The 13,176-nt window shown below is 34.4% G+C and overlaps 1 protein-coding gene across 4 annotated transcripts in view; it reads right to left on the bottom strand.

Moving 5' to 3' along the window:
• DNM1L (dynamin 1 like) overlaps positions 1 to 13,176 on the bottom strand; it is a 61,269-nt gene that overhangs the window by 7,387 nt on the left and 40,706 nt on the right. For all 4 annotated transcript variants that reach the window (XM_082851101.1, XM_082851102.1, XM_082851100.1 and 1 more), the window contains exons 6-12: positions 10,746 to 10,908; positions 8,215 to 8,335; positions 6,694 to 6,825; positions 5,560 to 5,766; positions 1,933 to 2,053; positions 1,546 to 1,701; positions 1,209 to 1,298 (exon numbers count right to left, since the gene is read on the bottom strand). In XM_082851101.1, coding sequence (XP_082707227.1) covers positions 1,209 to 1,298; positions 1,546 to 1,701; positions 1,933 to 2,053; positions 5,560 to 5,766; positions 6,694 to 6,825; positions 8,215 to 8,335; positions 10,746 to 10,908 — 990 coding nt within the window. The remainder of the gene's footprint in view (positions 1 to 1,208; positions 1,299 to 1,545; positions 1,702 to 1,932; positions 2,054 to 5,559; positions 5,767 to 6,693; positions 6,826 to 8,214; positions 8,336 to 10,745; positions 10,909 to 13,176) is intronic.

Here is a 13,176-nt window from a genome sequence, read left to right as displayed (position 1 = left end):
TCTTTTGAATTATCTATATTTTAGCATCTAAGATTGCATTTCTGACACTGAAGTAGTTAGAAGTATTTGTTAGGGAAAAAAAAGTTATCTACCTGATGCATATCTAACTTCCAAGCAACTTTGCTATTAAAACCTTAGATCATCCACTATTCCATGTCAAAAGTTCAGGTTCAACAATAAGAAAACATTTCATAATCAGATGTAAGTTAAAGATTTTAACTTTATTTGGGTAAAGGATACATTTAACGACCTGAGATAATGATTGATTAGCCTTAATTATGAAGCACCCAGTTTAAATATATGTGGTTCAATTGGGACAATTGGGACAATAATCAAAAAGGAAAGTTGAAATTAATTTCTCTAGCGTTGTAGAGAGATTAAACTAACTCCTTCATTTGCACTGTCCTTACAAATCTTAGGTATCAGAACAGCACTAAAAGATCAAGAACCAGTGAAAATTATTTATTTAAATGAAATTCCAATGATTCTGATATCAGTAGGTAGAGTCTGAGATCAGGCTAACCATGTTCTTACTCATTTCAATCTGGTGGTTATGCTTGCTAGGGAAACAACTAAGCAGCAGCACTTACATTCTATACTTCCAAGGATGGTTTTGTACTCTTTAAGTAAATGTCCATTGGGGCTCACCATCCGGAGCCAAAGACCCAAATGCACTTTTAGAGACCAGAAAGGAAAAAAAGAAACCAGCCAACAATTAGAGGCATACGGACAATTTCAAATGCTTATTCCATATTTCTGCCAATTTCAGGATTTTTATTTTTAAGGATAGCAACCATGATATTATGGTATTAGGTCATCAAACAAGGAAACTGTACAAATGGCCAAATTACCCTGATGTACATCAGAGTTAAAAAAAAAAGAGCTTGCTATATGAAGGCTCAGTTTACTGAGGCTAAAGATAAAACTAACTTTCCATTAAATCAGTGCTGCTATATAATAAAGCAAAACTACTCACAATCCTCAGCAATAACTCCATTTTCAGGAAAATCTGTGGCTGCAGGCTAACAATGATTAAAATATGGAGAAAAATGCATTTTATACCAGAATTACTGAAGTTTCCTTTGAAATAAGACAAACTTGCTTCTTTTTCTTTTCAATACACTGGGAATCATTATGCCTAAATTCATAAAGCTGTACAAAATAACTTATTAACAGTGATTACAATGATTTATGAAATAATAGCTCACCATTTCATTTGTAACAGGCAACCGTTTACGAAGAAGACAAGTCACTACTTCAACTATGGCATCATGAAGTTTAGGGAACCGCAACAACTCCTACATGTGGTGGAAGAAACAGTCTGTTTTGTTTAAAGGAAAATTAAATAATCTCTGAAGTACTGCATCAGATTTGGACTGAATCAGATTTGGAAGCTACATTTAACTATACTATTTCAAATCACTTTTAGATAAGGGAACTACATTTTAACTTTTAGCCCATCTTCTATATTTCCTCCTTCCCCTTGAAACCACCACCTCATGTCTTTTACTACTTAATCTGAAACCTGTTACATTTCTCAATTACCTGTGTACTGTAATTGCTACAGTGCTGAATGATCCTTTGCATTTCTTCATGAACCAGTTCCACACAACGGAGGCTGGGCTCTTCCAGACGTTTGATTTGCCGTTTGACCAGCAACTCAAATGAAACTTCAGGCACAAACAAAGCAGGACGAGGACCCTAAAAAAATAAAACTATGAGCTCTTATTATAGCCACATATAATTTTGGTTCTTCCTTAAGTTTAAAATAAATCACGTTTTTGGTATTTTTCATAAAAAAGCACTTCGTAATTTCAAGAATGAGAGCAAAATAACAAAGTGTACAATTCATTAAAAAAAATAAGAGTTATATGGATTAAAAAATAATCTTTAACCTCATTTCAAAAAATTCTAAAAGTTAAGCATACTTACAGTTGCATTTCTAATGGCAGTCAAAATGTCAATAGTGTTAAGGCCACCTAGTGGGTCAACAGATTCTAAGGTTCGCCCAAAAGTCTCATGGAAAATATAACATATTCTAGCACCACCGCATCTGAAAGGCAATGAAGTATATGACTTCTAGTATTACTAAAAGGGAGGAAGCTACAAGTTAGAAGTCTCACTGTAAGCTTTAAGACTGTCTCAGATGAACAATCACACTTAGACCATTTCCATGTGTTCTCAAATCCATTATGAACCAGTTTCTCTAATTTTTTTAATGGGGAAAGGAGTCATTTCACAAAAGGCATTCACATATGGACATGCACACTGAGTAACTGTTCTTTCAGAAAACATCAGTTATCTAAGAACTACTAAACATTTTTCTCTGCCCTAGTTTTCTTCAACTAGACTATGAGCTCCTTAAAGATAAGAAACAATGTCTTATTTCTATTTATTCACAATCTGGAGATCAGCAAACTTTTTCTGTAAAAGGCCAGATAATAAATACTTTAGACTTTTCACAACTCTGTCACAACTCGCCAATTCTGCCATTGAGCACAAAAGCAACTACAGACAGTATGTAAACAAATAAGCACAGCTATGTTCCAATAAAACTTATGCCCACTAAAATTTGAATTTTATATAATTTTTGCATTACAAAATATTCTTCTTTGAATTTTTTTCAACCACTTAAAAGTGCAAAAGTCATTCTTAGTCAATGGGCTATATATAGTTTGCCTATCCCTGCTTTAAACAAATTAAATCTCTGGGCCTACATACTGGACACCTTGTGTTTCCTATCTTAATGACTAGAAACCCTGGTTATTATCTTTTATTTTTTTCATTCAAGTCTAGTTGAAAATTTACAAATACATTTACATCTCCCCAAATCATCCCATCTTCTCTGTTTTCACCATCACTATTCACTACTTTCTTACAGTGATCTAGGCAGAAGATACCAGCATAATAACATTATGCTAAGTGAAATAAGCCAGACACAAACGGACAAATATTGTATGATTCTCCTTATATGAAATATCTAGAACAAGGAAATTCATAGACAGAAAGTAAGTCAGAGGTTACCATGGGCTGGGGGAAGAGGGGAACACAGAGATATTGCTTATTTGGATACAAAGTTTCTGTTGGGATAATAAAAAATTTTGTAAATAGATACTATTTGATGGTTGTACAATACTGTGAATATACTTAGTGCTACGTATTATACTTTAAAATAGTTAAAATTACCAATAACTGGTCTCTCTGCCTCCAACTTTTCCCTTCTCCAAATAGTTTCCATAATGACCAGAATATCTTTCTAAAATGGGTTACTCCTGTGACCAAAAGTGTTTTATTTTTTTATAGTAGGAAGTTCTTCAAATTCTGAAGATACTAGACTTTCCACAGTCTTGTTCTTAGACACCTTTCCTGCCTTACCTCCTGTTACATCCCGTCATTGTATATGCCATTCTCCAAATTCGCCCTGCGTTAATCTTTTTTGTTCCAAAGCCTAAAATACCCTTCTACTTACTGCCTTCCCATATTCTATTCAGAACCCAACCCAAATGCATTCCTAACTATGGAGCTCTCCCAATCCTTGAAAGAAATGAAAGTGGTCTCTCTTCAATGTTCTAATAAGGTTTGATTAGGTAATTACAAAGATATTGCTTAATTAACTACTTATAAAACTGTCCATATGTTATATGCACTTTTCTGGTTATGTATTATATTTAATAAGAAGTATTTAATTAAAAATTATACTCCTTTTGCCACCTAATCAACCCTTGTGTTACCGTGACCTACCTTACCCACTGAACTCTTTAAAGGTTTATCTTAGTAATCTTTACTTCCCTTAATATGCATACATTTAAAACCATTCAGTAATTAGTTTGTTAAATATTCTACAGTATTAACTCACATAGAAGGCTACCTGGGTCACACGAAAGTACATAGAACTTTATATACATACATACAAACACACAGACATGAAGTATGTGTATAATTGGAGAAATCTGAATAAGCTGTGTGGATTGCACCAATGTCCATTTTCTTGCTTTTTATTGTACTACAGATATGCAAGATGTCAACGCTGGGGGAGATGGGGTGAAAGGTGAATGGGACCTCCCTGTACATTTAGTTGCAACTTCCTATAAGTCTATAATTATTTTTCAAAATTAAAAGATTTTTTTAAAGGTGAGAGTTTAGAGAAATGGATATTCTTTTATATTGCTAGTAGTACAACAATACAATCGGGGCTTCCCTGGTGGTGCAGTGGTTGAGAGTCCGCCTGCCGATGCAGGGGACACGGGTTCGTGCTCCGGTCTGGGAAGATCCCACATGCCGCGGAGCGGCTAGGCCCATGAGCCATGGCCGCTGGGCCTGCGCGTCCGAAGCCTGTGCTCCGCAACGGGAGAGGCCACAACAGAGAGAGGCCCGCGTACCGCAAAAAAACACAAAAACAAAACAACAAAAAAAATACAATCGGGCTTCCCCGCGTAGTGCAGTCGTTAAGAATCCGCCTGCCAATGCAGGGGACACGGGTTCAAGCCCCGGTCCGGGAAGATCCCACATGCTGCGGAGCAACTAAGCCCATGCACCACAACTACTGAGCCTGCACTTTAGAGCTCGTGAGCCACAACTACTGAAGCCCACGCACCTAGAGCCCGTACTCTGCAACAAGAGAAGCCACGGCAATGAGAAGCCCACACACTGCAATGAAGAGAAGCCCCCGCTCGCCATAACTAGAGAAAGCCTGCACGCAGCAATGAAGACCCAACATAGCCAAAAATAAACAAATAAAATCAATAAATTTATTTTAAAAAATACAATCTACTAATAGTATAGCAATAATAAGAGACTTTGAGGATGTCATATACCCTTTCATCTAGTAATTCCACTTCTAGAAATTTAACCTAAGGGTTTACTTGGATACATGGCCCAAGGATAGTCCATCACAACATTGTTTATATTTGTGTATAACTGAAAGCAAACTATCAATAGTAGGGGACTGGTTGAACAAATAAGAGTGTATGTCTAAAAAGTAAAATACTATGTAAATCTTAAGACTGAGAGTACAAATATACAATTACTACTAGTTGTTTGTGACATGTTGATTTAAAGAAATGATTCCATAGCATCTGATTTCTAAAGATGTGTATTACAGGCAGTTATATGTTTTATAGAAGCATAGAAAAATGTCTAGATTAATGCCAAAGTAACAGGGATTATTTCTTAATGATGGAATTAAAAGCAATTTTGTCCTTATGTTTTACTCTTTTTACTTATATGCATTTTTGTATTTTTTCATGAACAATTATATTGTGTGTATTAAAGAAACAACAAACATATTTTAATTATGAAAATTTTATAAATGCTTATCAATTAAAGTCTTGTTTTAAAGAAAGCCCTGAAACTTTTACCGTGCTTTACATAATTTATAAAGCATTTTACATACATATGAGACATTATCATTTCTACAAAATGATATTCCTGTTTTACAGATAATAAATTACAATCAGATAATCTCAGAGTTAAGTCACTGTAACTAAAGATCTTTATCTTTTATCTTTATCTAACCTATCAATCCAGGTAACCAAATCCATAGAGAAATTTCTTACTTACAGCTCTGAAGTTTCAATATATTTCGCAGTTCCTTCAATAGTATTACAATATTCTGTGGCAAATTTGGTAATAAGCTGGAGTAAAGTAGCACTTTTATCATCCACAGGTTCACCATAGCTATTTAGAAGAGACTGATATTGAGCAGCTAGAACATTTATTCTTGTTTTCAACTCTGGCAAGCAATCTCTGATGTGATGCATCAGTAGCCTAACAAAGGTGAGAAAGGAAGAATTTTAAAGTAATTGTGTATTTTAAAGACCCAGGCAGGTCAAATTTTAAAATGCAAATAATAGGGAAACCTGTCAATTTGCCCTGGTAGGAAATAATGCAATCTTAGACTAGAAGGTAAATATGTAGCCTGAAAAAAATGACATGAAGGAAACCATCTTAGTAAATGCTTTTTAAATGTGCCTTCAACCCATCAAATTGTAGCAACTGCTAGAGAATCAAATATAAATTTAAAAAAAATTTTTATATTATTGCAGTTACCTCAAAGAATGTAAGCTACTAAATCCAATTCCACCTACATTATTTTGGTTTCCGACTTATCTTTTACAATGGATACTCAGCATAGTGAAAATCAATCTTGTTAAGCTACATATCCATCAGCCTTTAATTTATTTGGGGAATAAGCCAAAAGTAAAAGAAAATAGCTTTTACTTCAGTCATTTATAAATTATTTAGAAAGGCCTTCTAATCCCTCTACCATCAGTGCATACTCAGAATTCAAGGTGTATAGTTTACATTCTTTTTATGAATAGGAACAGAAGACATCCTAAATTAAGAATAGGTTATGTGAAAATTATAAATCTTAATTCAGTTCCTGAAATACAAAATGGAAATGAAGTCATCTGCCATCTAGTTCTATCATCAAAAGTAAAATGACTGTCAAGAATTTCATGATTAAGGTATTTTAAAATTCACTTGAGCATTCCTAGACTACACGATGATTTAATGCCAACCACCTCAATAAAAATAAATATCTACATTATAAGAACCTACTATACAAGAAACAAAAAGTGAAATTTTACAGACAAGGACACTATAAAAATGTAAGGAACTGATAATCAAAGGTCTCAGACACCTATTGGCAACCCAGAAACATCTCATTTTCCAAAAGGTAAAAAATGTTACCTGTTTAAAGTCCTGGCAAGATACTTTGTTCCATTTCTATTGGCCAGAGATGGGTATTTCTTTTGAAGGAAAGCATATTCATCACGGATTGAATCAGTTACACTCTTCTTATTATTAATATCTAGCTGGCTCCTAAGGTTGAAAAATAACAAAACTGTTCAACTAAAGTCAACTGTGGTACTAAGTACTCTGGATAATGAGGATGATGATAATGATGATAATGATGATGGCACGAGGCACTGTCTATAATGCCTGACATGAATTGTTAATTCTCACAATCAGTCTATGCAATAGGTATTATCCCATTTTATAGCAAAGTAACTAAGGCCCAGGGAGATTAACTAACTTACCCAAAGTCACATATTAAGTAGTTCAGCCAAGATTCAAACTGTGTGACTTTTAAGTAAGCAATGCCTGAATAATTTAGGCCTCATTATTACCATTACATTATTACCATTACCATTAACTACAGTCAAAAGCAGTACTCTTAAGTAACAGGGATAAACAGGTGAAAATATATGTGTGTCTTAATCAACTGTATATTTTATCCATGGACAGGCAACTAAATTGAGTAGCCATCTACAAATACAACAAATAGTTTTATACCACCTGCTTGCATGAAAAGAGATAATAGGAATTTTTAAAAAAAAGAGTAGGGGTGAGGGAGAAGGACATGTGATTAGAAGCAGACAACTGTAAAGACATCACTTAGTAACACTTTCATTTTAAAAGGTCTGAGACCAAAGATGTTAGGAGCCATTTAAACCCACATTATATCTAGTTTGTAGATGAACTAGGAGTAGAACCCAGATCTCATGACAATTTCAGTGCTTCCTATTTTATAAAGGCTTTGGACTAAGATCTCCATTTGAATCTGGCTCTGCTTTCACCAGCCATGTGACTTTGGTAAATGTATAACAAGTTTTCTGATTATAAAACAGACCAATATACATATCTCACAGGGACGTTGTAAGGGTTCAAAGAGATACCCTTAAACATTTTTCACAGTAGAGCATCTAAAACTTAAGTAGACACTCAACTGTAGTTAGTTTCCTTTCCACAATTTTTTATTTCACCTACTTATAATTAGGATACGTTTAATAAAATTTCTCCAAGTCACTTCCTGGCAGTTATGTAGAATCACTAATGCTAGGGGTTAAATCGATCTATTAAAATACTACCACCCTAAGAACACTTGACTGGTGTAAACTAAATAATACGTTTTTTTATCCAGTGCCCTCCTCATACATAATGTAATGGACAGGGACTTTTTAAGCCTAGCCATTAAATTTTCTTCCATTTTGTGGCACTGCTTACTTTAGAAACACTTTCTATTTAAAAATATCTACAGGAGGCTTTAGTGAATCTATTCCTTTACAGCAATGAATTCTTTAGCAATACCAAGATTATAGTAAAAGGGGAAAAAGTAGGGACACTATCACATTTCAGACTGATTCAAAAAATTCAGATTTGCTTTGAAATGAGAATGCTGCAATTCTTATCCCATTCTTGATTGCTAACCTGTTAACTATTCCAATTATTCCCAGTTTGACTGGTATAACCCTTCCCATCAATACATCCATGGCATCAGTACCCGCATCCATGAGATCAAGTTTAGTGATTACAGCTAGGGTTCTGCGACCTGGTAAATGCAAAAAAGAAAAGAAATGACCCATTAAATTAAGCTATTAAGTATTAATAAAGGAAAATCCTAATCTATAATCCCACCTAACATTACCGTTGACATCATTTTGGTAATGTTTTTCTAACCTTTGCTTACAAATACTTTTTAAAAACTACTTTTAATCATCATGTTTAATTTTAAAAATTTTTCACATATAATTTTTTATTAGCTCTTCGGGCTAACTTTTTTATTAGCATTTAAAAAATTTGTTTAAAATTCACTCATGCCTAGTGAGTGAATTTTTTTTTTTTTTTTTTGCTCATTACAATTTATTCTTTCTTTCTGCCCACCCCTCGGCATCTCTTGCCACATAACCAGCCCACCCAACACTGTCTTGGGTTCAGGGCTGCTTCACAGAGGTACACAGTTCCACTGGTTCCAATCACAGGGCATGGGATATGATGCAGACTGTGACTAATTTTCTGTATGACTTTGTTGGCTCTGTATGGTTATATACGGGGAAGCCGAGTTTGTCCAGAGCCTGGGTGTGGACAAACAACATATGGGAGACGAGACCCTGGCCCCGGTACTCAGGCAAGGTGACCCCCAACTGCACTTCTCCTGTCTAGTCCATCAGGGACCAGGACACAGGGGAACCCTCTGGCCCCAGCAGGCAGAAGGTAGGGAAGGCCCGGATACAGTGCTCAATGAATCGCTGGCTCCTCTCATTGCCACTAAAATGCCAGAATTTATTCACCATGCCAGCGTGGACAGGATCCAGGGATGAGAGTTTAAACATCTCTTGGTTAATGGCTTTTTTTCAGTTCTATGAGTTTTGACAAATGCAATGTCACCACTACCTCAAAACAAAACAGTTCCATTGCCCTCCAACCCCCACCAAAATTTCCTTGTACTATCCCATTCCTAGTTTTGTCTCTTCCAGAATGCTATATAAATGGAATCATATATATAGCCTTTTGAGTCTGGCTTCTTTCACTTGGCATAATGCTTGTGAGAGTCATCTATTTTGTTGAACGTATCAATAGTTCATTCCTTTTTATTGCTGAGTAGTATTCCACAGTATGGACACACTATAGTCTAGTTATTCATTCCCCATTTGAGAAACATCTGTGTTGTTCTCAGTTTTAGGAGATTAAGAATAAAGCTACTATAGATATTTGCATACAGGTTCTTTATATGAACATAGGTTTTCATTTAACATCGGTAAATAACCTAGGAGTGGAATTACAGATTTAACTGTTTAAGAAACTGAGAAACTTTTTCCCAAAGTGGCTATACCATTCCCACCAGCAATGTATGAGAGTTCCAGCTGCTCTGCATAATGTCCAATTTTACATATGGCATTTTTCAATTAGAAGCATTTTTGTATTTTGGTCCAAATCTATAAAATCATCCTTTTTAATGATTCCATATTCTATTATTATCTTATCATTCCTACTGTGGGCCATATATTGATTCTTATTTTTTATAAATAATACTGGATTGGATTATTTCCTTATACTATATTGCTAGATTAAGATCACTAGATCAAAAGTACGATTATATTTATGGCTCAAGGGTCAGTTTAAAATAGAATTAATGTATATAAAATGCCTAACAGTTTATATAATAAAAGTAAAATTTAGATAAACATTTTGATATAGTTTATCTTTTAATCTAAAATGAACATTAATTACTCATATAATAAAAGTTTCTTAAAAACTTGAAATAAAAAATTTTAAGAAATGACGCCGTTTATAGGAATTTTAATTAGCAGTCTTAGCATTAACATTTCCTACCAAATTTTTATTTTAAATTTTTATTCAAAGTAGGAAATAAGAAACATGACACTGCCCACAGACCCTCAATACTCAGATGAAAAAAAAATGGCTCCTGTATACAGCAAAGCATACATTTATTAGCAGCAATAATAACTTACAGTCTGGCATCTTATATAAGATGCACACTGCAGCATTAGTCAGGTATCATATACTGACTCACAGCATGAACTATATTTCGAAGAATCCCCTCTGCCTTGAACCTCTGCAGAATGTAGATACCATAATTACCTACTATACTATAATAGTCTACAATGATTATCTACCATGACAGTTATTCTTAGAAATCAGCCATTCAAAAACCTAAATCATTTTATTTATACAAAACAAACTTTTTGCAAAGCCATCTTCTTATTTTAAAATCATTAGGTAATCATTACAAATATGGACATCATGTGAAGTATTTTTGCCTAGCCTGTACAGCAATTTATCCATTTCCACCAAAATTTCTAGTTGATAATATAAGTAAAATAGAAAAGCATTATTTTTAAAATAGCTAGAGATATTCTTTTTAAAAATAAAAACTCCTCTCGAGGGTAGATTTACCATGTTAACCAAGTATCTCATTAAAAATTAACATCTGTCCTTACCATCTGGATCTACCTCCCTTGAAATTTTAAGTGCCTCTGATGTTGCCATATCCGTATTAGCAGCAGTGACAGCGAGGATAATGGAATTTGGATTACTGATGAACCGAAGAATGAGCTCTCTGATTTGAAGTTCAATATCCTTAGGTTGATCACCTACAGGCACCTGGACCAAAAAGAGATGATCAAGGAACTAGTAATAAAAATCAACTCTGCTTTTTTTTTTCCTCCATTTAATCCAAAGAATATAGGTATTACTCCATTTACAGATAATTAAAATGAAATTATATACTACAGTATATATGAATTTGGTAATATGTAAAAGTCTCAAAATGTAATCTTGCAAATATCAAAAGTCTACCATGTTAAGGATTGGTCAATATTAATTGCCTAGAGACAAATTCATTCATTCACTCAATTAGCAAGTATTTATTGGCAACCTTTATTTCAGGCACTGTTCTGCATACCAGATTATATCACAGTAGTGAATAAGAGAAAGACCAAAATTCCTGCCTTCACTGAGCTTTAGTGGTGAGAAGCAGATAATAAACTCATATATACATAGTATCTAGGTGGTGGTAGGGCTATGGAAAAAATAAAGGCGAACAGGAGGCTAAGGAATACTTAGTTATAGCTTATACTTTTAGGGACTTCCCTGGTGGTCCAGTGGCTAAGACTCTGCGCTCCCAATGCAGGAGACCCGGATTTGATCCCTGGTCAGGGAACTAGGTCCCACAGGCCGCAACTAGAAGATCCTGCATGCCACAACTAAGACCCGATGCAGCCAAATAAATAAATATTAAAGAAAAAAAGCTTATACTTTTAAATCATTATTTTAAACGGGATTATGCTTTTAAATTGAGTAATCAGGGGAGACCTCACCCAGATAATGACATTTGAGAGAATGACCACAAACTGAAAGAGATAAGGGAGAGGTACAAGAAGATACCTGGGGGAAGAACATTCCAGTAAAGTGAACAAAATAGCAGAAGGCTGGAGCAGAAGAAGCTAGAAGAGTAATAGAGACAGATCAAGTAGATACTTTAGATCTCTTTAAGAACTTAAGCTTTTACTCTGAGTGAAGTGGGAAGCCACTACAAAGATTCTGAGCCAAGGAATGACACAATCTAATTTTCACTTTAATAATATCACTCTGGCTGCTTAGTTAATAAATTATGAGGAAGACCTCTTAGGAGACTATGGTGGTAATCCAGCTGAGATGATAGTGGCTAGCTCAGGATGGTAGCTATGCGTTGGTAAGACGTGACAGAGTTCCAGATATACAGGCACACCTTGTTTTATTGCACTTTGCAGATATTGCATTTTTTACAAATTGAAGGTTCGTGCCAACCCTGTGAGAAGGAAGTCTATTGGCACTAATTTTTCCAAGAGCATTTGCTCGCTCTGTGTCTCTATATCACATTTTAATAATTCTTGAAATATTTCAAACCCTCCACCAGCAGAAAGATGACATACGACTCACTGAACATTCAGATAATGGTTAGCATTTTTCAGCAATAAAGTATTTTTAATTAAGGTATGTACATCACTTTTTTACATAGTGCTATTACACGCCTAACAGACCAAAGTACAGTTGACCCTTGAAAAACAGTGTTGGGGCACTGACCCCCTCAGGTAGTCGAAAATATGCTTTTGACTTCCCCAAAATTTAACTACAAATAGCCTCCTGTTGAGTGGAAGCCTTACCAACAACAGGCAATTAACACATATTTTATATGTTATATGTATTATATACTGTATTCTTACAATAAGTAAGCTAAAGAAAATGTTAATAAGAAAATCGTAAGGAAGAGAAAATACATTTACAATACTGTATTTATCGATATTTTATGTCATCCGTTTACAAGATAAATCTTCTGTCAGTACCAACATCAATAGTCTTATATGATAACAAAACACTGTAGATGTTATTACTGACACTAGATATCAAAAATGAAAAGATAACGTAAAAAAGAAATTCATATTTATTTACATATATAACAATTCACACATTGATAACAAAGAAGCAGCAATACGATTGCTTTATGGTAGCCTAGTGTAATCGATATGATTGCTTCACAGTAGCCTAGCCTATACACTAACGAGTGAATCGTTATAAAATTTTTATAGCATACAGTGTTAAAGTCATATTCATAATACAGTATGGAAACCACTTATCTGTGATGACAGGCTGATACACAGTTTCTCCAATTACAAAAGAAAGGCATACTGCATGGTAATATAATTCTTTGAAAGCAAAGTTATAAAACAGTAAGAAAACACATTATTAATTTTACATTAAATATCATTCACCATATACCTATATAAAGACAGGCTATCCATTTCAATACAAGTCTTGTACATGGTGTTCTACATAATGAGTACTTAGGCAATGATGACAAAAGACACGAAAACATCTCACACAGTTCTTTTT

The sequence above is a fragment of the Leucopleurus acutus genome (assembly GCF_964270905.1).
Source record: "Leucopleurus acutus genome assembly, chromosome: 11".
Taxonomy (NCBI): Eukaryota; Metazoa; Chordata; class Mammalia; order Artiodactyla; family Delphinidae; genus Leucopleurus; species Leucopleurus acutus.
This window is presented reverse-complemented; position numbering and strand designations above follow the sequence as displayed.